General features: G+C 48.9%; 6 protein-coding genes across 6 annotated transcripts; 2 read left to right on the forward strand and 4 right to left on the reverse strand.

The window, feature by feature from the left end:
- Positions 1 to 319: 319 nt before the first annotated feature.
- CDC11 (Cell division control protein 11) lies at positions 320 to 1,668 on the reverse strand (the record flags this gene model as incomplete). The annotated part of the gene is made up of 5 exons (XM_064899552.1): positions 320 to 557; positions 604 to 1,294; positions 1,343 to 1,459; positions 1,507 to 1,582; positions 1,648 to 1,668. 5 exons carry the CDS (start codon positions 1,666 to 1,668, stop codon positions 320 to 322), a joined length of 1,143 nt encoding a protein of 380 aa, XP_064752864.1.
- Positions 1,669 to 2,301: 633 nt separating this feature from the next.
- Positions 2,302 to 3,191, forward strand: LTR64_005213 (uncharacterized protein; the record flags this gene model as incomplete). Its single annotated transcript, XM_064899553.1, is given in 2 exon segments — positions 2,302 to 3,123; positions 3,135 to 3,191. 2 exon segments carry the CDS (start codon positions 2,302 to 2,304, stop codon positions 3,189 to 3,191), a joined length of 879 nt encoding a protein of 292 aa, XP_064752865.1.
- Positions 3,192 to 3,258: 67 nt separating this feature from the next.
- On the reverse strand, positions 3,259 to 4,398 carry LTR64_005214 (uncharacterized protein; the record flags this gene model as incomplete). Its single annotated transcript, XM_064899554.1, has 1 exon — positions 3,259 to 4,398. The coding sequence occupies one exon, from the start codon at positions 4,396 to 4,398 to the stop codon at positions 3,259 to 3,261; it is 1,140 nt and encodes a 379-aa protein (XP_064752866.1).
- Positions 4,399 to 12,487: 8,089 nt separating this feature from the next.
- Positions 12,488 to 15,070, reverse strand: GYP7 (GTPase activating protein; the record flags this gene model as incomplete). The annotated part of the gene is made up of 2 exons (XM_064899555.1): positions 12,488 to 13,485; positions 13,555 to 15,070. 2 exons carry the CDS (start codon positions 15,068 to 15,070, stop codon positions 12,488 to 12,490), a joined length of 2,514 nt encoding a protein of 837 aa, XP_064752867.1.
- Positions 15,071 to 15,571: 501 nt separating this feature from the next.
- On the reverse strand, positions 15,572 to 19,777 carry TSC2 (Tuberous sclerosis 2-like protein; the record flags this gene model as incomplete). Its single annotated transcript, XM_064899556.1, has 2 exons — positions 15,572 to 17,856; positions 17,920 to 19,777. The coding sequence occupies 2 exons, from the start codon at positions 19,775 to 19,777 to the stop codon at positions 15,572 to 15,574; spliced, it is 4,143 nt and encodes a 1,380-aa protein (XP_064752868.1).
- A 1,211-nt stretch (positions 19,778 to 20,988) lies between these two features.
- CSE1 (importin-alpha export receptor) lies at positions 20,989 to 23,919 on the forward strand (the record flags this gene model as incomplete). The annotated part of the gene is made up of 2 exons (XM_064899557.1): positions 20,989 to 21,055; positions 21,104 to 23,919. 2 exons carry the CDS (start codon positions 20,989 to 20,991, stop codon positions 23,917 to 23,919), a joined length of 2,883 nt encoding a protein of 960 aa, XP_064752869.1.
- Between the last annotated feature and the right edge of the window lies 1 nt (position 23,920).

Consider the following 23,920-nt stretch of genomic DNA (forward strand, 5'->3'; position numbering starts at 1 on the left):
CATCCCTCAAGCCTCATCTACACAGGGCCTACACAAAGCGAATAGTAACTTCAGCACAGCAGAACAGTGTGAATTCCTTCATTTGAAGATAATGCGTTCACATACGCATATTGAGAGACAGATTCTGAAAAGGCATTAGATATGTAGCTCTCCTACCAGTGACAACCGTCAAGGTTCAGTCACCATACTACCATACTACCGCACCACTTGGTCTTGACAATCGTGCTCGCTTGCTAGGCTTACTACAGCACAAAGATCCCGCTTTTGCAGTGTCTTTCGAAGAAGCAGAAACAAATACACACACGCTACGTGATCACGTTCATTGAGCATCGCCGTTGAGCTCAGCACCGTGTGTAGACTGTTCTCGCTGCATACGGGCCTCAATCTCACGCAGCTGACTCTCTCGAGCCAGCAGCTCTTGTCTTTTCTCATTGATTTCCCTCTGTACTTTGACTTCAATTTCTCGAAGTTTCTCCTCTTCACGGCGTAGTTGTTCTTCCTTGAGACGAACAGATTGGTTGGCGAGGTCTTCTGGGTTGATGGACGAATCTTGTGCACTGGAACAAGGTTAGTAATGTCTCAATGTTAGCGCATGTTACATACCTAACGCCGCCATCCACACTCTTGCTAAGTTTCTCGGTACGGTAGTTCTCATACAAGAAATCATGTGTAATCTCCTTCAAGTCGGCCAAGTGAGAGTGCAGGAGAGCACTCCTGATAGCCAGGAAGTCGGAATGGCGTGGATTGTCGACCTCAACAATACCCCATGGATACTGTCTTGCCCTGACCCTTCGGCCACCAATCTCAAGCACATCTTCCGAGCCCACAATCGCGAAAGGCATCAGTCCCCTCAGCTCAGCGTTTTCCTCAACCGTGTCTTCGTCGTCCTCTTCGATATCGTAAGGGAAATTGTAGACCGGTATCCTGTAATGCTCAATGTCTTCCATGACCAATTTTTTCGATTCAGCCAGCTCAGCAGGTGTCAGGGAGTCGGCCTTGCCAATAACGGGAATGACGTTGACACGAGGTGACAGTCTCTTCATCAACTCAATGTCCAATTCGCGCAGGCCATGGCCTGTTGGTGTGATGAAGTAGAGGAGGGCATGAACTCGATTGTCTCGGAATCTTGGGTTACGCTTGATTCGGGACTCCTCAGCCAGAATGTCGTCGTATTGTCGTTCGAGGTAGCCAACGATTTCTCCGAACGAGGCTTCGTTGTCGATTTGATCGCCAAAGCCAGGAGTGTCCACGATGGTCAGCGATACTCTTGTACCTTCTTCGTCGAGCTCAAGTTCTGGACATGGTCAATAACAGTCAGCGAAAGAGGATATGGCCAACGTACCAACAGTGACTGGCTTGATCCTGACGCCCTCTTCCAGGTGCGCATTTTCGGCGTCGTCTGCTTCTTTCTGGCCGAGTACCCTCTTCCCGCATAATGTGTTCACGAATGTTGTCCTTCCTGATCGAGGTCAGTCGTGGTTGTGCACAAAGTCGCACCGTCCATACCTGTACCACTTGCACCGCATACCATCATCGAGAATTGAATACCCTTCTTGACATTCTTCTTCTTGCGGATCTTGGCCTTTGACAGCATCATCGTCAGTTCCCTGTCGTAATAGCAGTGAGAGGTATGAAAGAAAGACATACCGCATTCAATGGAGAAGACATGGTTTGATGGATCTTCTGATCGCTTCAGGAGGTCGCCTCGATTTACACCAGCGTAAGTCGGATCGTGCAGAACAGCTGTGGGTCAAGGTCAAGTGTTGGCGCAAGTAGTCTGACGATGAGTGTAATCAAGAGTAAGAAGTGGTAATTGTTTGAATCCCAAACCCCTAATTGACCGTGCCAGATCGCCCACCAAGCATGCGCTAGGAAATTTAGTCTGGGGTTGCTCTTGCCGCAGGCTTGGCCTAAGTTTGCTCCTTCTGACTGGCGGATTCTTGACGAGGAAGGTCCCACCAGCTCGTCAGGTACAGCAGCGACGAGCAACATAGGAAACGATGTTGACAGTGCATCGCTGGCGTTATTCCTTCCAGATAGTTTTTCTTCACTACGATTAACGTGTTATAATGATCTAACTTGTAAAGATTACATATCTAGGTAGGCTACAAAGTTGTCCTTCGTCGAGTCAAGCCATTTCGAGGTCAATTGATTCTATACGAACACTGGTCGATTCCAGGCGCGTTGTAATACATCGAAAGCTCTTCTCGGTATCGCACTGACAGTGTCCTGCCACTTGAAGGGCAAACAGACCACGTTCACTCCAAGATCTGGTTGCGGCCTGGCGCTAATCCCTCAGCCATGGCAATGCGACGCCCGGCCCATGCGCGACGTCAAGCATCTGTCGACTACCCGAAATACCTTCCTCTTAATTCAACCACTCAACAACCTCCACCACTACAGCCTGAAATGGTTTCTCATGCAGTCGTCGCGTCTGATTATGATTCAGATCAGGGCTACGTCTCTGACTTACCAAGAGTCGCTCCTCCAATAGCACGAACAAGAGCCCAGCTCAACCTAGCTGTTATCCAGAAATGGAATTCTGAAGTCACAGATATCCTCTCGATCGCTCCTTACGTAACCATATACGATTGGTCCTCGAATAGCTGGCAGAAGTCTGGCGTGGTTGGTACCTTGTTCATCTGCCAGCTCACGCCAGGAGACTACGGAGAGCTTCGTTACAGAGCGATCGTACTCAACAGAAGTGGTCTTGACAACTTTGAGGCAGAGCTGCGACAGTCCGACAGGAGTCGAACAGCAATATCCGGTGACTTCGTCGAAATCACAAGAGAAGATCCCGAAACGGGGGAGACAAAGGCCAGTGCAGTATACATCTATAGCGAGGTAGGTACTTCGACTGAGCCATCAAGAAAAGCCAATGCCGAGCTCATGTTAGATCTGGCTGAGGCAGCCAAGAGGTCTAGAGACGCAGCTGAAGCTCATGCACGACTACCAATTCCGGAGCCAGATTTAGAGTCGACCTTCATTCCATCACCTGGACCACTCTCAATGCAGTTACATTCACAGCCGAGTCCAGCACCACCTATTGCTCCTGTAGCAAGCAAACCTGTGGACTTGCTGGCATTACTCCGAGCTGGAACTACGCAGTCTGATGCGGAATCTGTCAGTTCTAGGCATCCAGAGCCTCGATCAAATCCTCTATTAGATCTCTTTCGCAATTCTGGCGCTAAGATATAGAACGCTGGCTATCTTACCAGCAAGCAATTATGAATGATGTCTCCTTCGTTGAAACAGCTCTTATACTCTTTCTTCCCTGAGGGCATCTTCGATCCACTTGTTGACAATTCCTGCTACCAATCCGTTCTGCTTCAAACACCAGGCATGCACCAACCCCAATTTGCCATCTTCGTCTACGATGACCTCGGACCTGCCATTCACACTCTCCACAATCGCGTCTCGTGTCTTGTCCGCCACCCAATGATCTTCCTTCGCAAACAGGAAATAGTGCTTTGGAGACCTCCACACCTCGTACCTGCCCTCATTCATCTGTCTCTCCTGCTCGTTCATGCCCCATACCTCTTCTGACCACTGATTCTCTCCAATCTCCAGCATCTCACACCTAGCCAGGTGCAGAGCCTGTCTTACCGCTCCTGGCGTCTGCAAAAAATCAGTCGTGATATTTAGCGCACTTCCGGTCACGCCCGTGATCCGGCCAACGAGACCACCTAGCCACGAAGCCGGCATTGCGCTGGTCAGAAGACCAGCTCCAGCTTGTACTAACGTCGGAAAGAAAGGGATGTTACTCAGTACAGGGGTTGCTATCCTGCCCGATGGCGAATGCGCAATGTTATGTATTGTCGGTGTCAAGAGCATAGTTGCGACAATTCTGAAATCTGAGACGGAAATTGGAGCAACATTGGACATTGACAGGGACGCTTCATGCTGCATTCTGACAACCTCAAGCGCTATGTATGCGCCCACACTATGTCCCACCAATATCACCTGAATCGGCATATCAGCCACTCTAGCATGGTTATCTCTTACCCACCTGGCTAGGTAACTCAATCGCGCATGACTCAACTTGATCTGGTCTTGCAAATCGTAGATGCCTTCATTTCTCGGCTCAAAGCCTGGTGGATGTTGAAATTGAGACTGAAAGTGCTGTACATTATCGCTAGTATTTCCTTCACTTCCTTCGTCCTCCAGTCTCCACACGGAGTTCATCCCCTTGTCAAATCCACCCAAGCTCGCTCCCGCTACAATACTGTCTTTCCCTACACCAGTCGTGCAGAGCAACTGAAGAAATTGCTCGTAGTAACCAATTAGTCCTGGATTTCCGGTCACGAAGAATATGATAGTGACTCCATCGAGTTGTGATCTTGTGGAGCTGGAAGTCCCGGTGAGCCAGCTAGGCAGATGAAGGATGACATCTTGCATGACACGATACTGTGCCGATGCTGTGTTATAAGCAGAATTATACTTGGTCGCTAAGATGTCCTTCAAACAATTCTAGTCTTTGTGAAGATGTTGAGGTGGAGATGTGTAATCTCAAAAAGTTGCCGCTTATCACAGTGTAAAACCAGCCATAGTGGGCATCGTTACCAACACTTCACCTCGAACCAGTAGTGAAGTAATTTCAGATCCCTGCTGCAGATCATTTTGTGGAGTAAAGCGAGACGCTGAGTCTGTTTGCACTTCACTCAGGTCTCTCTGGTAGCGAGTGTCGTACCAATGCGTGACAGTCTACACGTTCACCTCACATCGCCTTGACCCAGTGGCACGAATTGACAGATCGTGATGCTGGTGTGAAGGTGCTTCACATGAATCCTAAGACCTAGCTGAACGCCACGGCAGAAGCTCAAATCGCTGTGTCTGTGCGGCGAGAGCTTCAGATACTGCCATGATGTCCTCGGCGCTCACCAGCCAAGTCTATGGAGATTGAAAGCCCTGTATTGGCTGGAAATGCTCAACTAGTGTCTCAAGGCAGTTCAGCGACTTCCAGCTCTTCAGCTCACCACGACGATGAGACACAACGACTAAGTACCAAGTCAAGCAAGTGCAGACTCGCTTTGCGACGTCTGAACCATATCTTCTTGACCCGGCAGCTATTTCGCTAGAGGTGAAGCACTGGAACCAGTTTCAAGTCACGTAAGTGAGAAGTCCGTGTCCTCGGCTACTGCCAGGAGCATGCAGTGTTTGGGTCGTGAACGAAGTGACCAATCCCAATAAAGGAATGAGCAAGCATTTAACAGCAGGTTCGAGTCGAAGTACAAAGCGCTTCTAAAGACGTTTTACAAATGCGCCAGACTGGTAGCGCCAGGAAATCTGCCAAGAAAAACCGATCTCTTATCTGCAACAAGTAATGATAGGGCGCTATATGAGGAAACACCATCGGAAGAGAGGAATTAAAATAAGAAAAACAAGAGGTTGATTGAGCCTGCGACATAAGAATCATGCAAATACACAAAAGGCAGAATGCAGTCTTGCAAAAGTGCTGCACAGAGCCAACAAGGACGGGACTCGAACACTAGCCCAGAGAAACATCTCAAAACGAAATGGCAAAAACTCAGCCCAGGTTCCTTACTCCCCGACGACAGGATCAAACGTCACCCACGCGGCCACAGATCTTTGCTCAACCCCGAAAGGGAACTCCCTAGGAATTCAGGAAAGCCTTAGACTGAGAAACTCCCTAAGCCCCGTAGGACACCTTGGTTTTTTGGTCTGGACATCAGTGATTGACTGTTTTTGTCTGGCCAGCTCTGAGAACAATTTCTGGAATTAAAACATATATACTATTGAAAGAGGGGCTGGTGGGGGCTTGTTCCGAGGCACACGGGCGCCTGACTCGGGCCTAGCAGGTGAGGCAGACGTGCTGATGCCAGAATAGTGTTTGTGAGCGCTCACAGTACGAAGGTCGAGGACGGACGTGTGCGTCACGGCTTACCGTCGAATGCAGCAATACGCTACTTCATCCAGCGCAAATGCACAGCATCTGGGGTTGGTCGAGGAGCGCAAGTACGTGGGTAGCAGTGTGGTGCAACAACGAATGGCAGAGCTGCCGCTGTTCTCAGGCACAACTATTACGAGCGGTGCTATCACCTGCTCCAAGAGCTCACGCAGCTTACAATAGGACGATTCCGCGCAACAGCATTCAATGTGGTATACAACTTGACGTATACAAAAAGCGGAATTTGCAACCCTCGACCAGTCCCGAACGCTTTCTTCTACAACATACATCCACACATTACAAAAGTTGCACATACAACGTTATCAATACCTTTACAAATCGTCAAAGGGAGACCGCACTAATCAGCGCTAGAGCGACTGGATAGCAAGATGATATTGCAAGGGCTCATCTGCAACTCGTAACTAGATACTACTACATCTGCCCTGAGCCTGCACCACAAGAGCTTCTGGACAATGTTTCCGGCATTTCCACGAAACGACTACATTCTTCCATTGCAAATAAGCTGCAGACCAATTTGGGGTGCTCTTCATATCAGTAGGCAAAGCACATGGTGCAATTTTCGTGTAGACATTTCTGGATCGCGTCCCCGACCGAGAGACTGCGAACTTCCTACGTGATATCGATCACTGGCCCGGTGCAGGCGAGGTCTAATGGTGCATTGTCATCCGGCATGGTGTAAAGTATATGTAGTCAACGGGATCTGTCCGTTGTAAAGCCAGCAAGCGAGCATGCTGGAGATGCACGAATGTCTTGGGCTGTAATGAGTATGCATACGTAATCATTGGCTCTTCAGAATTGATCATGCTACAAGCATCCTATCACCCATTCTCCACTCCTTTCCAGCAATACCCTCATCAGCCTGCCTTGCCAATGGGTACGACCTTTCCATGACCTCACTTCTCTTTGACGGCGCTTGTATTGCCGCCGCCGTCGTTGTTGTTGTCGTTGTTGTGGTCACTGTAGTCGTTGTCGTTGTCGTACTACTTGGAATCGGGTTTGGCTTACACTCGTACGGTGCCTCGTTGCTGACACACGTTCCTGTTCCGAACAAATTGGCACACACGTAAGTCGTGCCACCATATGCATCCCAGCATTCCGAATCATAGCGACAAACAATCCCTTGCCACCTGTAACCCGAGAAGCAATACGTCTGACCATCATCGCAACCAGCGATACGACTCAAGCAACCCTGGCAACCACCGTTGTTTGATTTGGAGTTCTCGGGGTAGTCTTGACGGTGACAGGCGGGACGAATGCTGTTGTATGCGTTTGTACAGGCATTGTTTATGTTAGATGCGCAGCTGACGACTTTTGTGGCTGTTGCGGTCGCAGTGGTGTCAGTCGACACTGTGACTGTGCTTTGTACGACGCTGTGAAAGGGTTAGCTACAGGCAAAAGATTCGGGAAGTGGTTGTCTTACGTCGAGGTTGTAAAGACATCAAATCTTGTTACCGTGTCTGTCACGACTGAGACGCTGGCTGTCGGCGTCACCGTTATCACTGTCGTTGCTGTCTTTTGTGTTGCGACCTGGAGGCAAGTACAGATTGGGCCAACAAGCGCAGAATTTGCAGCGAGCCAGCTGCTAAGGGCAGACTGTACGCGACCGAGCGACGTCGTTGTGGTAGTTGACGTCCGGCTTGTTGTTGTGGATGTTCTCGTGCTAGTGGTGGTAGCTAGTGATGAGGTCGTCGAGGACAAAGGTCGTGTGGTAGTCGTGGTCGTTGTTGTAGTACTTACGGCTCTACTTGTCGTGGTGGTGGTGGACGAGCTTAATGCTCGACTCGTGGTAGTGGTGGTAGTAGTACTTGCCACTCGACTTATTGTAGTAGTAGTAGTAGGAGTCCTCAATATTGGGGTAGTTGTTGTGGTCGTACTAGACCTGGAGGTTGTCGTGGTTCCACTTGTAGAGCTCGTCAGTTGTCGCTTCGACATCCGCTGGCCCAAGGTAGTCACTGTCACTGTGGTCTGTGCACTGTTTGTCACAAAAGACGTTTCGACCGAACTGATTCTGTGAAGACGTCAGGACTTGGGTGATTTGGAGGCATAAGTTGATAACTCACGTGTTAACTGTGGTTCCTGTGAACGAAGTCACTGTAGATACAGAAGCAACACTCGTTACTGTAGCCGCCGTCAATGTGACATAAGATGTCACCTGAGGTGGTACCTTGTAATTCGACGTGCAATACGCTTTGATGTCTGCATTGCCGGCCGCTAACGATGCCAGTGCCGCAGCACTCTGAGCACATGTCACTGACTGTGCTAGGACCAACGATGCTTGACCTGCAAGCAAGCAGGAAAACAGAGTTGGAACTTTTCGCATTGTCGTGCTTTGACGAGGATTGAGGATTGAGGTCGCCAGGGCCAACTGTCGGGCTTTGCTGACTAGATATGCCAGTCCATTATAGCGAGTTTCGGTACCACCGATGGCGTAGTAGTAAAAAGCTGCAATGAATCACCTACAGGAAGGTCCTGCCGTGATCGAGTCCAGTCTGAAAGTCGCGAAGGAGCTAAAAGACTAACGGACTCCGATGATAAAGGCACGCGGTGAGTTTATGTGCGTAGATGACCCCATTGACAAGAAATGCTGCGTAGTTGGGGCGCCGAGAGTTCGTAGCAGTATGCCACTGCACAATCGGAAGGATTCTTCGACTTGACTCAGCAACGCTCCACCTACGGCGTGCCCACACCAGATCTAGGGAAAGGGTCTGGACCGAAGAAGGCGTGAGGCGGCTCTGCTTGGCATGGTATAGAGTTCATGTGCTCTTGGAGGCAATGCCAGTCATTGTCCTCTGAAGAGGTCGTCACAGAACGGACCAGGTAGGAAAATGCTTTTCCATCGCGATACATCCATGACACAACAATCCTGAGCTGAGCGTCAACCACGCATATACACGAACATGAGGTCTTGAAAGTACAAGATTGATAAAGAGTGGAATGAAAAGACCTGAATCTTTTTTCAGCTCGGACAGTCCAGAAGAACTTGAGAAGCCAGATCAGATCGGGCCAAACCACATTTGGACTAGTATTCTCCATATTCAAGCTCGTTGCACGTGGTTTCTCCACACTACATGCTGCCGAACTTTTTCTCCTTCCTTTCACCAGGTCAGCGAGCACCAATAAACTCGGTCCATGGGACGAAAGACACAAGCATAAAGAGTGAATGGATAGTCGATGCCCGAAGCATCACACATTTGAGCTGCTACTATTGTCATCAAAGGGCTATGTGCAGAACTGTCAAATCGCTACACAAAAATGTATCACATCCCAAGGAAAGCCAGCTTGACTCGAAACCACCATGAACCCAAAGCGATCCCATCTCATGTCGTTAACTTCGTTATCTTATCAGCTACATCTGCTTGGCCTACTTATTGCAAACTGCTTTCCCTTTCTAAAACAGGTCGTCAAGATGGTGTAGCATAATTACAGGTTAGCTGATAGAGGTCGTAATAGCAGCTTCCTCCAGTAGATATCTGTTCAACAGGCGCACTGAACAGATAACATCCAGCGCCTTGATTGTAATTGAACATGACCGTTTGACATTGTCCAGCTGGGTCTGAAGTGCATATTGATATACACTGATCGAGCGAGGAGAAGTCGAGAGTGCTTTGGTCAGAGCCTGCATTGGTAAAGTAATTGCCGGCATTTTCGCCATTGAGACAGCCTGAGTAGCGTTTCGTGGATGAGCAAGTACGAACTGGTGTAGGTGTTGGCGAAGGTGTTGTTGTTGTCGTGGTGGTCGTGGTTGTGGTCGTGGTCTAACCATTTTTTAGTATAGCTGTGAAGGAATGCCCAATTGCGAGTACTTACAGTGGTTGTGGTGGTAGGGGTCGTCGTGGTAGTGGATGTTGAAGTGGCAGAAACGGAGCAAGCCTGTTTTCGTGGTTAGTTCGTTGAGCAGTATCTTTTAGCGCGAAAGTATGTACGATATGAAATTTGAATTGTGAAACATTTAATAAGCGACGGCCTTGCTCAATAGTTCTGAGGGCCCTGCGAGAAGGAAGTGAAGACTTACTTTGGCAGGTGGTGTGGTAATACAGGAGCATGCAGTTGAGATAACACTTCTGACTTGCAATATAAGCTTCGCTAAGGCGGTCGCTCGGGCATCAGCTGTAGTAGTTGATCGTGTCGTGGTGGTGGATCTAGTGGTAGTAGTGGTGGTGGTAGGTCTAGTTGTCGTAGTGGTCCTAGTGGTAGTACTTGTTCTAGAAGTGGTGGTAGTTGTTCTGGAAGTAGTGGTAGTTCTGGTGGTTGTGGTCGTTGTGGTGGTAGTGGGCCTCGTTGATGTTGCTTGCCGCCTTTCCAAACCAAAGTAATCACGTCTTACCTTACCAGCAGCTGTTGTGCAAGTGACTGGAGCAACCGCCGAACACAACGCTTGAGCAGCAGGGTATCCAGAAAGAATACTAAGCTCTGAATAGATACCACTTCCACAGACCGCGGGAGCACGAGCTTCCAGAACTGCTGCTCTTGCTAAGCTTGGCAGCATTGCCGCAAGAACCGCTGGAAGTAATGCTCGTACCATCCTTGAGAGTCAACGGGTGTCAGTAGCTAGAAGTTGGTGGTAAATCCTTGATGTTTTACCAGGGAAGAAGAGAAGCACGGCATGAGAAAGTGTCTCAACACGCTTAACATAAGTCACCATAATACCGAACTTCGTGATCCTACCGGCAGTTACAGACTGGCTGTCACATTCAGCTTGCGCCGTGTAGTGATAGAGTTCATGCTTTCTGAAGAGACTGTTCTGGTGCAGACATAAGCGAAAAACCTTCCAATATCTGGCTAGCTTAATCAAAGACTCTTGGCTTTGCATAACGCAACCTGTAGGGTCGATACCATTGAAGAGCAAATGGTGCTGATTGACGATAAAAAGCTGTTAGTCCGTAAGAAGGTCTGGACCAGATAGAGTTTGCATGCTCAGCTGCACCTCACCTCATTCCAGATGCTCCTACACAGCACGCGAAGTAGTCTTCGTGCATGGCATACGCTCACAATCATTCTAGAATCTGTAGAAACTAAAGCTGTGTCGCACCGGGGTCAAGAGCAATCGACTTGCAATATTCGCGCGCATCTTAATCAGCCTTTACCCGGCTGCCGGTCCTCAATCACGTCGACAAGTTCGTATCCCGACGAAAGAAAGAGAGGGCGTGTGTGTGCGTGAGATGACTAGAGCTAGACCTTGCTCACTGCACTTCTGGAAAGAATCTAGAATTAGCAGATGCGTGCCAGCCACATGGCAATCCAGTGTCAGAGAAGAACAACACGAGGTGAGGGTCGAGAAAGTAAGTCTTGCAGCTCGCGTCTCCCTCAAGCTAACCAGATTCAGACCACGTGAACTCCCCGACAGTTCGGTGCTGGAACCGCGAAGTTCCGCGCAACCTCCCACCACATCGGCATGGCAGATGCTTAGGATATTGATGAATTCGATAACGTCAGGTTTTGCAGGATGTGATAACCCCGAAACCGTACATGTTTTCTGATCGAGAGGAACGAATGACCACACTCCAATTAGCATTCCAGAACAGGAAAGACCCTGTCCGCCGAACATCCCAAAAAGGCATTCATACCAAAACCTTATCTGCCACAACCTCGTATTCAGACTTTCGTGGCTAGCTGGAGAACTAATCCATATGGACCGAAGAGACTTCTATTTCTTCGTTTTTTCCCCTAACGCTTCTAGCTCACCTCATTACTGTACCTAATTGTTCTCAAACTTTCTGCGCTCGGATATGCCGAAGAGACTTGATACAGTCTTTGCGCTTCGTGAGCTTGGTGGGAATCTGTCCTAGCTCCAACGAGTTTCTTCGGAATATTTCGTGTCTGCGAGCTGATCCTTCGCATGCTTTACTACATGCTTGGCTCATTTCGTCTTTTGAGTGCCAATGCCTGCCGACATAGCCGAAAAACATGCACGTCTTCAACACTATCAGACTAGGTCTCAGTGAGGTGCTCCCCTGCATGCCAACATGATACTCGCAGCCTGCCTGACGAAGAGCTGTGGTATAATCAACATGGGTGACTTGGATGGAAAGGAGAACCATTACACCCGTATATACGTTGTGTCCATTACAGCTACCTGCTCTCCTATCACGCACTCCAATATCACCAATTCATAACCAAGGACTCGGACTCGCACCCGGACTAGATCCCTGACACTCGCTCATGCTGTAGCAGGTCCCTCCTACGTTCCCCCAGTCGTATACATTGCAAATATACCCCTATGCACAATCCAGAGCCGAGACACACAAAACGCCGAGAAGGAAATCGTTGATAGTTGGTGCAACAAAAGTACCAGCTCCACACGTTCAGCTACAAACGCAAAGAATACAGTACAGAAAGTATACGTGTACAACCATTAGACACGACCCCATCTGGGCTTCGTAGCTGGCTGCCGGTATGTTCCTATTCTCATACGGCATTCGCAATCTCAGTTTCGGTCGAAGTAATCAACTGTCTTCGTTCTCTGTATGAGACGTTCATTTATTAAGCTGAAATGCACACCTCTGACGGAATTGGAGCCTGCCAAGCAAACGAATTACATCTAGACGGCTTGTTGCTGCCTCAATCCTTAAGCCCACTAGCTCTCGTCCTCTGACCAGCATCAGCGCCCTCCTCGATCTGGACGATTTTCCTGCTTAGCAAAAGCCTTAAATCTTGCGAGATGACCTTATCCTTGTCAACCTGACTGTTCGTTCTCGCTTGCCGAGCGTCACTGCTAGAACTGGCGCCTTGGGGTTTCGCGTTATCGATAACTTCCTTGCCCTTTGCCTGCCGCTGCCTTGCTTCTGATGTTGGCGCTATAGGAAAGTTATCCTTCTTGTCAATAGCCTGGACCATCTTCTCGAATTTGTGGAAGAGCGCCTCGGCTTTAATCAACGTGCCCTGCAAGTCGATCGTGTTGCTTAGCTCATTGATGTACTTCAGAACCTCATCGAAGCCTTTGAGATGGTCAATGATAACGTCCCTATGCTTCTCGAGAATGGCGATGGCAATGAAGAGATGAAACTGCGAGCTCAGATAATCTGTCCATAATGATTCCCACAACCGCAGGACGTCGCTCCATTCGAACTCCCGCTTGTACCAGACAAGCAGCATACGAAAGAAGAAAAAGAAATTTGTTGAATCGAGTTTCTGAAGGTGAAGATAAAGTTGTGGGTCAAGAAGCTGAACGAGCTGGTCGAGGGTTGATAGTTGTGCACGCATGCCCGCCTGGCTACGGACAAAGTTTCGGGACATTCGTTGCATGAAACGAGTGAAGCACCAGAAGGCTAATGCATCATCCTGAAAGACTGCGTAAAGAGGTGAAAGCAGGTCTGACATACCCTGAACATAACCGAGATTCTGTGGATGAGGGTTAACGGGTACTGCCGAGTCTGATGGTGTAACATTTGTGGGTGTGTCGTATTCCAGGTAAGTGAGAAGCATGTCCTTCATCTGCTCCATATGCACATTCGTGCCGGGACTGTGTTCGTTGTAGAAAGGCGAGGTAGGGTCCGGATGTGGTATATCTTCACCAGCAAAAAGTGGTATATGACGATCGGTACGATGGACATCCTTTTCTATGTGACGGACGGCAAGGTCAGCAAAGCTATGAGCAGAAGGCAATGACGAAAAGAATGAGTGCTTACCAATGCGATTCCTTTGTTCCCTCCACCACTCTTCCTGTTCAGGAGTTGCATGCTCCTCAATCATTCGTTCCCACCATTGGCCCTTCAATCGGATGTATTGGTCGCGCAAACTGTTCATTTGAGCTTTGCGTTCGCCAGTCGTGCTGTTCCAGGCATACAGTCCGAGAAGGAAAGGCCATGCCTCCTTGCGCACACCATCTTCAGGATCCAGACCGCCATGAAAGACGCGCTCTTTGACCTCATCCTCGGTGATCTGTAATCGACCGTGGGCATCGAAGAAGCCTTTCCACTCTTTCATGTTGACAGGTCGGCGTTTGCCATCACTTGCGACACCATCTGCACTATCCAAGATCTCAAATTCGCCAACGCCAGTGTCTTCAGTCTCGAGCACGTCTCTGGCTGTAAAGATCCTCTGCCTCTTCTCCTGTTCACTCTGCTCAGCAATGCTCATAGCCCAACGAGCGAGGTACAGTCTAGCTGAATCGTACTCGTCCTGAATAGTTTTTACTTCCGGATTTTGAAGCAAATTCCGCATCTGTGGAGGTAAGTTCTTGTTGTGTGCCAGATCGTCGACCGCCTTTCGGGCGAAGGTTGTGATCTTAGCAAAGTTCTCCAGTAACTTCCACCTTGTCTCTTTCAGTGTCTTGGTCAAGGGATCCATGCCTGGTCCCACGCTCTGTTTCTTCTGATTTTCTGCTGACTGACCCTCCAATGACTTCCTGCCTTGACCGAAACCAACCAGATCCTCCTCAGTCGGATCAATCAGAAAGACGGAAGGCTCAGCAGTGCTGCGCTCGACATTTACGTACTGCTTCAGCCAGCGGACGACTTCATCACCACCCCAGAACAAATCGCCTCCTTCGCCAAAAGGGTTGAATGACTCTCTCGCCCTCTCCTTCCGCTGCAAGATCGTGCTTTCACACTCTGAGTCGTGGAAAAACAGCGCAGGCAAACTTGAGCCGGACCTTGTGTTAATTACAATACTTCCAAACCACCAACCGATGCTTGGTGGTCGTACGAGGATAGAGTAGATATGTGATAACGGTAACGAGAAAGCATAAGGTCCCACGTTCGAATCGTCGTAGGTGGAGGACACAGGCAAGGGAGGGACGAGGTATGTCTGCTTCGGCGGCGCATGCGAATCTTTCAAATCGACTTTGACGTAAGTGCTAAAGTCATCCTGAGCCAGCGATGACTCCGGTACCCAAGCCAGAAGGTATCTCGAAGCATCACTCCTCTTGGTCTTTGATTGACTTGAGCCGGATGTTGGGGGTCGTTCGTCAGAAGACAGTGGCGCCGTACGTTGTTCGACCAGAGCTATGAAGCCAGCAATATTGTCTTTTGCTTGGGGCGAGGGATGGACGTAGACTTTGCTCTTTGAGAAGAGCAACTTGACGCCTCGGCCGCTATTGGTATGTGCAATTGTGCTGTAATCGCCCTCTTCGTCATCGGAGACATCGTAAAAGGACGCCGATGGAGAGGGAGGATCTCTAGACGATGAGGCGCGTTGAGTCATAGTGAGTGACAGTGACTATCGTAAATGGTGGTGCAAGCATGTCGTTATGCTGGTCTATACATATTGTCGTGAGCATATCTTGAACGACAATGGAAGGTACGAGGGTGCCTGCTGCGCTGCCCTTTCCACGCCTCAGGTGACGTATTGCTTTGCGAGCATGCCATGTGGCTCATGCATGCGGGGTTAGACGTGTTACAGTATTAGCCCCTAAGCTCGTCTTGGAAGGGCATCTCTTGGCTGTCAGGCTCACGAAAGTAGAGTATATGAACAAGATTGTAGGTCTATCGCTACGAGGTAGTGCTACAGCGTACAGCTCAAAATTACAAGGAGATACAAGTATCGTGGCAGAATAACACCGCAGTCCGACAGGGCGAAAATCGTCCCGTCTTGAGCCCTGAACATCGTAGAAACGTTTTGTCCTTTGAATAATAAAATCGATAACTTTTGTGACCCCAGCGCCTTGCTAATTTCTCACCACCAGGCGCATCTGCTAGCAGATGCTTAAGTCCACCTGTTAAAATCATACCTTTTTGCCAATGTATCCTCGTTGTCGAGGACCCGTTGTTGTGTTCGTTCTTTCAGTTGCACAATCTGCTGCAACCTAGAACGCCAGGCAGAAGGAAACTCTGCATCTCCTATACTCTCATTTTTAGCACATCCAGAGAAAATATTTGCATTCAATGCTAGAAGCCTGACCAGCTGAGCCAGTGTTGTCCGAGATACAACCTTCTTCTCTGCCGCTGCGGAAATGTTCTGGTGTTCACCCTTCGTCAGTACTTCAACTGTGAAGAACTCGTGCTCCACATCATCCGAATTCTGCTGATTCGAGACCCAGTTGACCGGTGTAATGACGATATTGACCATGGTCACTTGTGACTGAAATTGTTCCCACTTCCACGGCTTGTTCGACTGATTGAATATGATGAGCACGTTGCAATTGCCGAGATGTGACTTTTTCCTTGTCTGCCATTCATCCTCTGTGTTTGGCATCAAGCTTGATACCTGATACACGATCTCGTTGATCCTGTCTCTCCAAGCCACTGTCTCATCACCATCATTTGGTCCGTCCTCATTGCTAGGTATGAGATTGAAGGGTATGAACTGCACAGGAGGATGCAGAGACACTCTCGTGCCGATCGAGTCAAGGAAGCTCTCAAAAGCAGGTGTTCCTGTTGTGTTGGCAAGATATTCACTCTCTTTCATTTGTCCATTCTTCAAGATGATCACACCTATGGCGTGGCTATCGACAACAGGTGTCCTGTCTAGTACGCTCATTCCACGGCTCACATAAGATTCATTGGGATTCAGCTTGAGCGGTTGCTCGGGAAGTGCGATAGGTATTGCAGACCCAATCATGTTCAGGAACGTGTGGGATGGCCTTGCACGATCAGGGAAGTCCCGGAAGGCGCGGTCGTGATGAGATGTGAGCTCTTGTACCAACGGCGTGAACACAGCGTGCGTCGTGCCAGAAGCTTGCCGTTTCGTAATCTGAGATCGACCGTTCGTTCGATGGGTTTCGATCGTAATGATTGCATTGCCATCGATAAAGGTTGTTCGTTCATAATCATCGCCGGAGAAGCTCTCATCTCGCGCTGTATCGGCAAGGTCGGAGAAGGCTGTGCGTTGCATCATGTCAATCAAGACAACCGTCTGCTGATCAATATTGCCTTGTCCATGGGGGTCAGTCCTGATCAGAGGTGGTATAATGTCTTTGATCTTCTCGTTCCTGCGAGGTAACGGGATGGACAAAAACCAGAATATCATAGTATGATACGCCAGAGCGCATGAGTACTGGGTAAGTCCTTCCTCTTTCAGCATCGCCGCTCGATATGGAGTCAGTAGGCCACCTTTGGTTCGGGCATGAGCACTAATTCGTTTTTGATCCATGGTGTTCGTGACTTCCGTCGAGCGAAGCCTGTTCAGTGCGCTGATACAGATACCAAATATCTGTTTGATCTCGTCGTCCATGAAGTGTCTGTGCAAATGAGGTAACCTAGCTACCTGAGCCAGGAACTCCAGAATATGAACAAGCAGGTGCGGTTGAGAGATTTTTTGCATCATAGCTGTGACGATAGATGGATACTCCGTACCAATAGCTTCTGGCGTCTCAAAACAGCAGAGGGAGAGGGCGTGAATGCAGGATCTAGCAGTACCTTCGTACAAATTTTCTCCTATTCCTGCTCGGAACGCGCGAACCAGGTCCACGCCCCTTCTGCTAGACTCATAGTTCTGGCTAGGTGGTTGCATTTTCGCGTACGGAATGAGGCGTTCGAGGATGTGGTAAACACATAGAGCGACATCATCCCTATCAAGACCAGTATCCTTTGGCGGTTCGAACATACTCGCCTTCTCGCGCACTCGACCAGCTAAGAAGCCGCGCAAGCTAGCGAGGTATTCCTGGCTCTGCTCGAAAAGACACGTGTTGATCAACTGACTGCCAAAGTGAACAATTGCGTAACTGTAAGTCTCCCAGTCTTTGTCATTGAGTAAATTGGTGTGAATGAGATAGATCCAATCTGCTATATCAAGGTCATGCTCGTTATGTGCACCACCGATTCCTTTGATATGAACAGTTGGGTTTTCAGGAAGTAGCCACGTCTCCACTAACTCAGCTTCTCGTGGATACATCCATAGCTGCTTTTCAAGCATCTTGCGGGATCTGCCTCGAAGGTCTTGGTTGTCTGTGTCGGTCTCGGAAAACATGGCCCTCAAGGATTCGTCTGTCTTGCACAAAGCACTTGCCATGTAGGCACTTCCCGAGGATCGCTCGATATAAATTGTGCCTGCTATATCACACCTGATGCGAAACAACACACTCATTGCCACCAATCTTGCACATTGCGACTTACACTTTCGATAATCTGCGATCTGCAGTAACGCTTGGAAGACTTGGTTGGGGACATTGGTGGTTGTAGCAAGACTTTGCACAAAGATGGAGCGAAGGGCTTCGGTGCTCTTGCAATAGACACTACCAGCAGTATTGTCCGCTGGAGCATTGGTGAGAGTGCTATGTAGCAGAGCCTCGATGATGACACTGGCGTAGGGTGGCTCGGAACCATCAGTAGAGCTGGTACATAGATCAATCAGCTCGTCGAGGAAAACTCGGACGACCTCACCAGTGGGTTCAGAATTAACGATGGTCAAAAGCTTCTGCAAAGCTTGCGCGCCCGCCTCAAGAGGTGTCATAGTAGCAGGTAGTTCTTGAGCAGTCTCGTCAGTCTGGAAAGGACAGCTGCGAATCGCTCCCATGCATAGATGAAGCACCTCAATGCGTTGTCTCATTCTCAATAACGCTTGCTCTGCGATGAAACCGTCGCTGACTTGTTCACCATCATACAAAGCTCTTTCCATGTCAACGTCGGATCGATGAGAGGGATTTCCGATTAAGACTCTGGCGATCAATAACTGGAGCTCTTCGTACCAGTTTGCATTTTGGCCTGGTATACATATTTTTTGTTCTCTAATGTACTGAATAGCACCAGCTCTTGCCTCCGCACGAAGGTAATCTCCAGCTCTAATATGCCTCCAAGCTCTGCTTGCATGGTCGGTCTCCATCTGTGGCAAAACAAGAGAAAGCGCACCTAGGAACTCTGTCGCCGACTTGTCAAGGTCCTTTTTGTAGCGACGTTCACGAGCGATGTTCTCTTCTTGTCGCGACTTGGATTTCGAGGTAGAGTCGAAGAGGTCAGGTACGATAGTCGAGTCTCTGCAGACATCGAAGATGTCTAGTAAGATTGCAAATGTATGCTGTGCTTGAACCAGTTCTTCGACCCGAGAGCTCCGTAATAGATGGTAGAGCAGGACGAGGATTTCCGTAGCTAGGCGTATGAACTTCGCTTCGGCCATTTGCCTGATTGTTTGGAGGAGTTGTGGAACATCGATTATATGCCCTCCTTCCGGTACTGTAACCTCAAGAAGTCTGCTCAAGTGCCGAGCTGCACCGCGAGCAGATGCCAGCTTTCGGGACATATCGGTGTTTCGTGAATCTTCCTCTTCGTCGTGGTTCCTAGTTACGGCCAACATTTGCGAATACAGCGCGAAAATGGTATCCTTTGCAAGGGGCCCGGACGCAAGGATTTGAACGCACTCGGGCAGTCGTGCCAGTGGCTTTTCCAAGATGACTACCGCGGATGACAAAGCAGCGAGGACTTCCTTGAGGCATTTGCGTGGAAAGTGGCCAGCTTTAGCGATTGATAGAAAGATAGCCAAGCAGCCTTCAATTTGTTGGGGGTACCTTGCCTCGTAGCAAACGTACAGTAGTTGAGTGCAGAGTCCACAAACCTCGTCAGCATCCAGGCTGACATGACCAAGCTCGATATAGTCTGAAATGTAGTGTAGCAACCAGACAACGTCACTTCTTTCCTGAGCATTTGACACCCGAGTATCGAACCACAGTCTCAATTGACTCGCCAGCATCGGGAGCATTGAGTAAGGCTCTTCTAGTGGATAATGATACTCGTCAAGTCTAAACCGGCGGGAAACATCCGTCCTAGTCCCGTCACTTCGATGATCAAGGTCGCCAAAGCTGGAAAGCCAGGCTCTAAGTTCGTGGCCGGAGTGGTCATATTGGTGTACATCATCCTCAAGATCATGGGGAGACACAAAAGGAGGCTGGTACTTCTGATCGCTCTGGCTGGATGTATCACTGATGTTGCTTTTCGAGGCAGACCTGGACGTGGTCCCATTGAGCTGGTGGCCAACGCTCATGGTGGTCAAGATAAGGAAGACCAGTAGATAGGGCTAGCATTCATGAGATAAGGACGCCAATTCGAATAAGCTCCCGTCGCAGGAGTTGAGTCATTTCGTGATTCAAGAGCGAAATGAGCAAGATAAGCCTGATGCCAAGGCCAGGTCCTCAATTTTCAATAGGTTACATGCAGATTGCGGACAGTCGTGCTAGGCTGAAAAGTCAGAAGACGATCTGTGATGTGAGAGGAATTGGGTCAGGCAATGGACTCGCAAGTCAGTCGTGATGCATGCGGGCGCATTTCAACAGATCTGATAGTGGTGGCGAGAAGGACATGGAAGTTGAGGTGATCACTAAATCGGGGGACGCGGAAGTTCAGGCCTGGCGGCTACTGCCGGCACGCGCTGTAAATTTTCCATTTTCCTTTTTCACGCCCTTCATGCGAGGCAAGTTCAGCGAGAGACTCTCACCTGCTTCACCAGGCAGTAAGTGTCCGCACACTTTTTTGCTCAACCTGGAGAAGAAACACATCCATGGAGGCACGGTGGTAGCTGCGACAATACGGAAGGAGAAGGAAATAAGACAAAACCAGGAATGGATCAGATACTAGCAAGTACCTAGAACGGGGAGATAGCTTTCAACCATCGCATTGACGTCACGCGCCGGATTATGCTGAAATATAGGGCTACTGAAAGAAAAAAACGTGTTCAATATTGAAGAGCCGTACTTGCAGTAATTAACAAGCTCGAGCTCACTACGAATGTTAATTTTGACTTGAGAACATGGTGAAACAGAGTAGTGTTTCATCAAGCTAGAACATCGGATCAGGACTTGCCATCGAACATGAACACTTTTGTTTGACCTCCATATGCGCACGGTCACATACAGTCAGGCAGCAGACGTACTGACCAATGTGTTTGCTCTCGCTGTATTAGATTAGAACACTCTTCAAATCGTACTGTGCACTAGTTGGTCGTAGGCAGACACACTTGGACATATCACTAGAAACTTGTTAGGGAGGCGCCGCTGCCGTCCCTCTGTGACCGGTTTAGGAAAATAAATAACATTGCCGTTGCTAAGGGTTTAAATTTTGAAAGCACGCTGAGCAGCAATACTATCGTCCTACTCTGAAATCGTCCTTGTAACACCTGCGCTCTCTATCCTGCACGGCCGTTGCAGTTTATACTGGCTGTATATCTACATTCATCCTGACATCGCAGCCGGCAGGACGATGGCAGAGCTGACGACTCTGGCGCAATTGTTAAATGCAACGTTAGATCCAAAGCAAAACAAGCAGGGTCAGTATTCAGCTACGTGATAAGATCTTCACACTGACAATGATACAGCTGAAGCGCAGATAAAATCTCAAGAAGCACAGCCAGGCTTCGCTCTCCTCCTCCTGCAAATCACCGCCTCAGACTCCCATCCTCTGCAGACACGACTTGCAAGCGCCCTTTTCTTCAAGAACTTCGTCAAAAGGAACTGGACCGATGTTGAGGGGAACTACAAGTTGCAAGAGCAGGATGTGGTGGCTATCAAGAAAGAAATCATCGGCTTGATGATATCAGTCCCATCGAATATACAATCACAGCTTGGCGAGGCCGTAAGTATAATAGCAGACAGCGACTTCTATGAGCGATGGGACACGCTGGTTGATGATCTGGTTTCTAGATTGACCGCGGACAACATCAAAGTGAACACTGGTGTCTTACAGGTCGCTCACTCCATATTCGGCAGATGGCGCCCTCTATTCCGATCAGACGAGCTGTACGCAGAGGTCAACCATGTCATTCAAAAGTTCGGCTCGCCTTTCTTGACTTTGTGGCAGACCTTGGATTCCTATATCGACAGTCATGCTAGCGATACTACTGCTCTCAAGGCAGCCTTTGTCGAGCTGGATCTAATATTGCAACTTTTCTACGATCTTTCATGTCAGGACCTGCCTCCTGTTGTCGAGGATAATCTGGCTGGCATAGCCGGCCTCCTGCTCAAATACTTGACATACGACAACAAAGCACTACAAACTGAAGATGAGGATGAGGCTGGACCATTACAAACCACGAAGGCCAATATCTTCGAAGCGCTAACTCTGTATGTCGGAAAATACTACGAGGATTTCGCCAAGCATGTGCAAGGCTTTATCCAGAGCTCATGGACTCTGCTCACCACTGTTGGTCCAGAGCCCAAGAACGACATCCTAGTTAGCAAGGCATTGCAGTTCTTAACTTCTGTCACCAAGATCAACGAGCAAGCCCAGAACTTCAACGATCCGAATGTGCAGTCCCAGATTGTGGAAAAGGTTGTTGTGCCGAATGTTGCTCTACGCGACTCGGACGTTGAGACCTTTGAGGACGAGCCAATAGAGTTCATTCGTAGGGACCTGGAGGGTTCCGACAGCGAGACCCGTCGGAGAGCCGCATCCGACTTCTTGAAAGAACTCAGTGATCAGTTTGAGGAGTCTGTCACCTCGATAGGCATGAGTATTATCGAAAAGCTATTGCAAGACCACAAATCCAATCCTGCTTCGAATTGGCGGTCAAAGGATACAGCGGTCAATTTATACTATGCAATCGCCGCAAAAGGAACAGCAACAGTCAGCCACGGTATTGTAAGCGTCAATCAGCGTGTCAATATCGGCGACTTTTTTTCGCAAAACTTGGCAGCAGATCTGCAAGATGCTAATGCTCAACCTCTACTCAAAGTCGATGCTATCAAGTATTTGTATGTCTTCAGAAGTCTGATGGGTAAAGATCAGTGGCAGCAAGTCATTCCACTACTGGTCAACCATCTTGGTCACTCCAACTATTGTGTCTACACTTATGCTGCCGTGGTCACCGAAAGAGCTCTGGCACTGATCGATCAGACCACCAACAAGCCCATCATCGACCCTGCGAATATTGTTCCTCTGGCCAAAGACCTGACAGAACACTTGTTCAGTCTCATACTTCGAGATCGACAGCCTGCGAAAGTGCAAGAGAATGAATTCGTGATGCGCTGCATCATGCGAGTGCTTATTGTCTTGCGAGAAGAGATCAGTCGAGTAGCAGGCAGCGTACTACACCACCTCATCGACATCACAAACATCATTGCCACAAATCCAAGCAATCCTCGATTTTACTATTACCACTTCGAGTCGATTGGCGCAGTCATCCGCTTCAGCGCAGCCTCAACTGCCGAATCCTTATGCACAGCCCTCTACGGCCCATTCACGAATATTCTTCAAAACGGCGTCGACGAATTTATGCCATACGTCTTTCAATTGCTTGCAGCCTTGTTTGAAAAGGAACCCATTAAGCCCTTACCACAAAACTTCTCCCCTCTGGTTGCACCAGTGCTTAGTCCTGTCTTGTGGGAACAGAGAGGCAATGTACCAGCTCTGGTCCGACTGCTCTCGGCCATTATTCCACGAGCAGCAGACGATCTTGTCAAGAACAATCAGTTACCCAACGTGCTAGGCTTGTTCCAGAAACTGGTATCAACAAAGACAAACGAGGGATATGGCTGCGACCTTCTCGAAGACTGTGTTACCTCATTCTCCCCGGAAGCACTGAAACCCTACTGGACTGACATACTCAATATCATGCTCACGCGATTGCAAGGCAAACAAGCAGCCAGTTTCCAATCACGCTTTGTTCGCTTCTACCACTTCTTTGCATCACAAGATAATCGAGGCTTAGGAGCTGATGTCTTTGTCGTCGAAACAGATAAAATCCAGAACGATGTCTTTCGAGGCTTATACCTTTCCATTATCTTGCCGAAAACACAAGAACTCGCTCGTCCGATCGACCGAAAAATCGCTGCAGTCGCCCTAACCAAGACGCTTGCAGACTCCCAAGCGTTCGTCACGCGATACCCGAAAGGCTGGCCACTGACTTGTAATGCTTTACTGAAGTTGTTGGAGAACCCGCCGGTACCTCCAAAAAGTGATGACATGATTGTGGACCAAGATGTGGAAGATACGGTATTTGGTGTTGGGTTTACTGCATTGAACACTGTCAGAAAAGTGCCCCAAGACCCATTTGAGAATATTACTGATTTGAGAAAATGGGTTGGACAGCATTTGAAAGAAGCTGACCAGAGAAACGGAGGGAGAATTGGACAAGCCGTAGGTGGAATGGATTCTGCTGCCCAGCAAGCCCTACAGTCATATATGAGCTCGTAGA

This window comes from Lithohypha guttulata (assembly GCF_036872675.1).
Source record: "Lithohypha guttulata strain CCFEE 5908 chromosome Unknown scaffold_4, whole genome shotgun sequence".
NCBI lineage: Eukaryota > Fungi > Ascomycota > Eurotiomycetes > Chaetothyriales > Trichomeriaceae > Lithohypha > Lithohypha guttulata.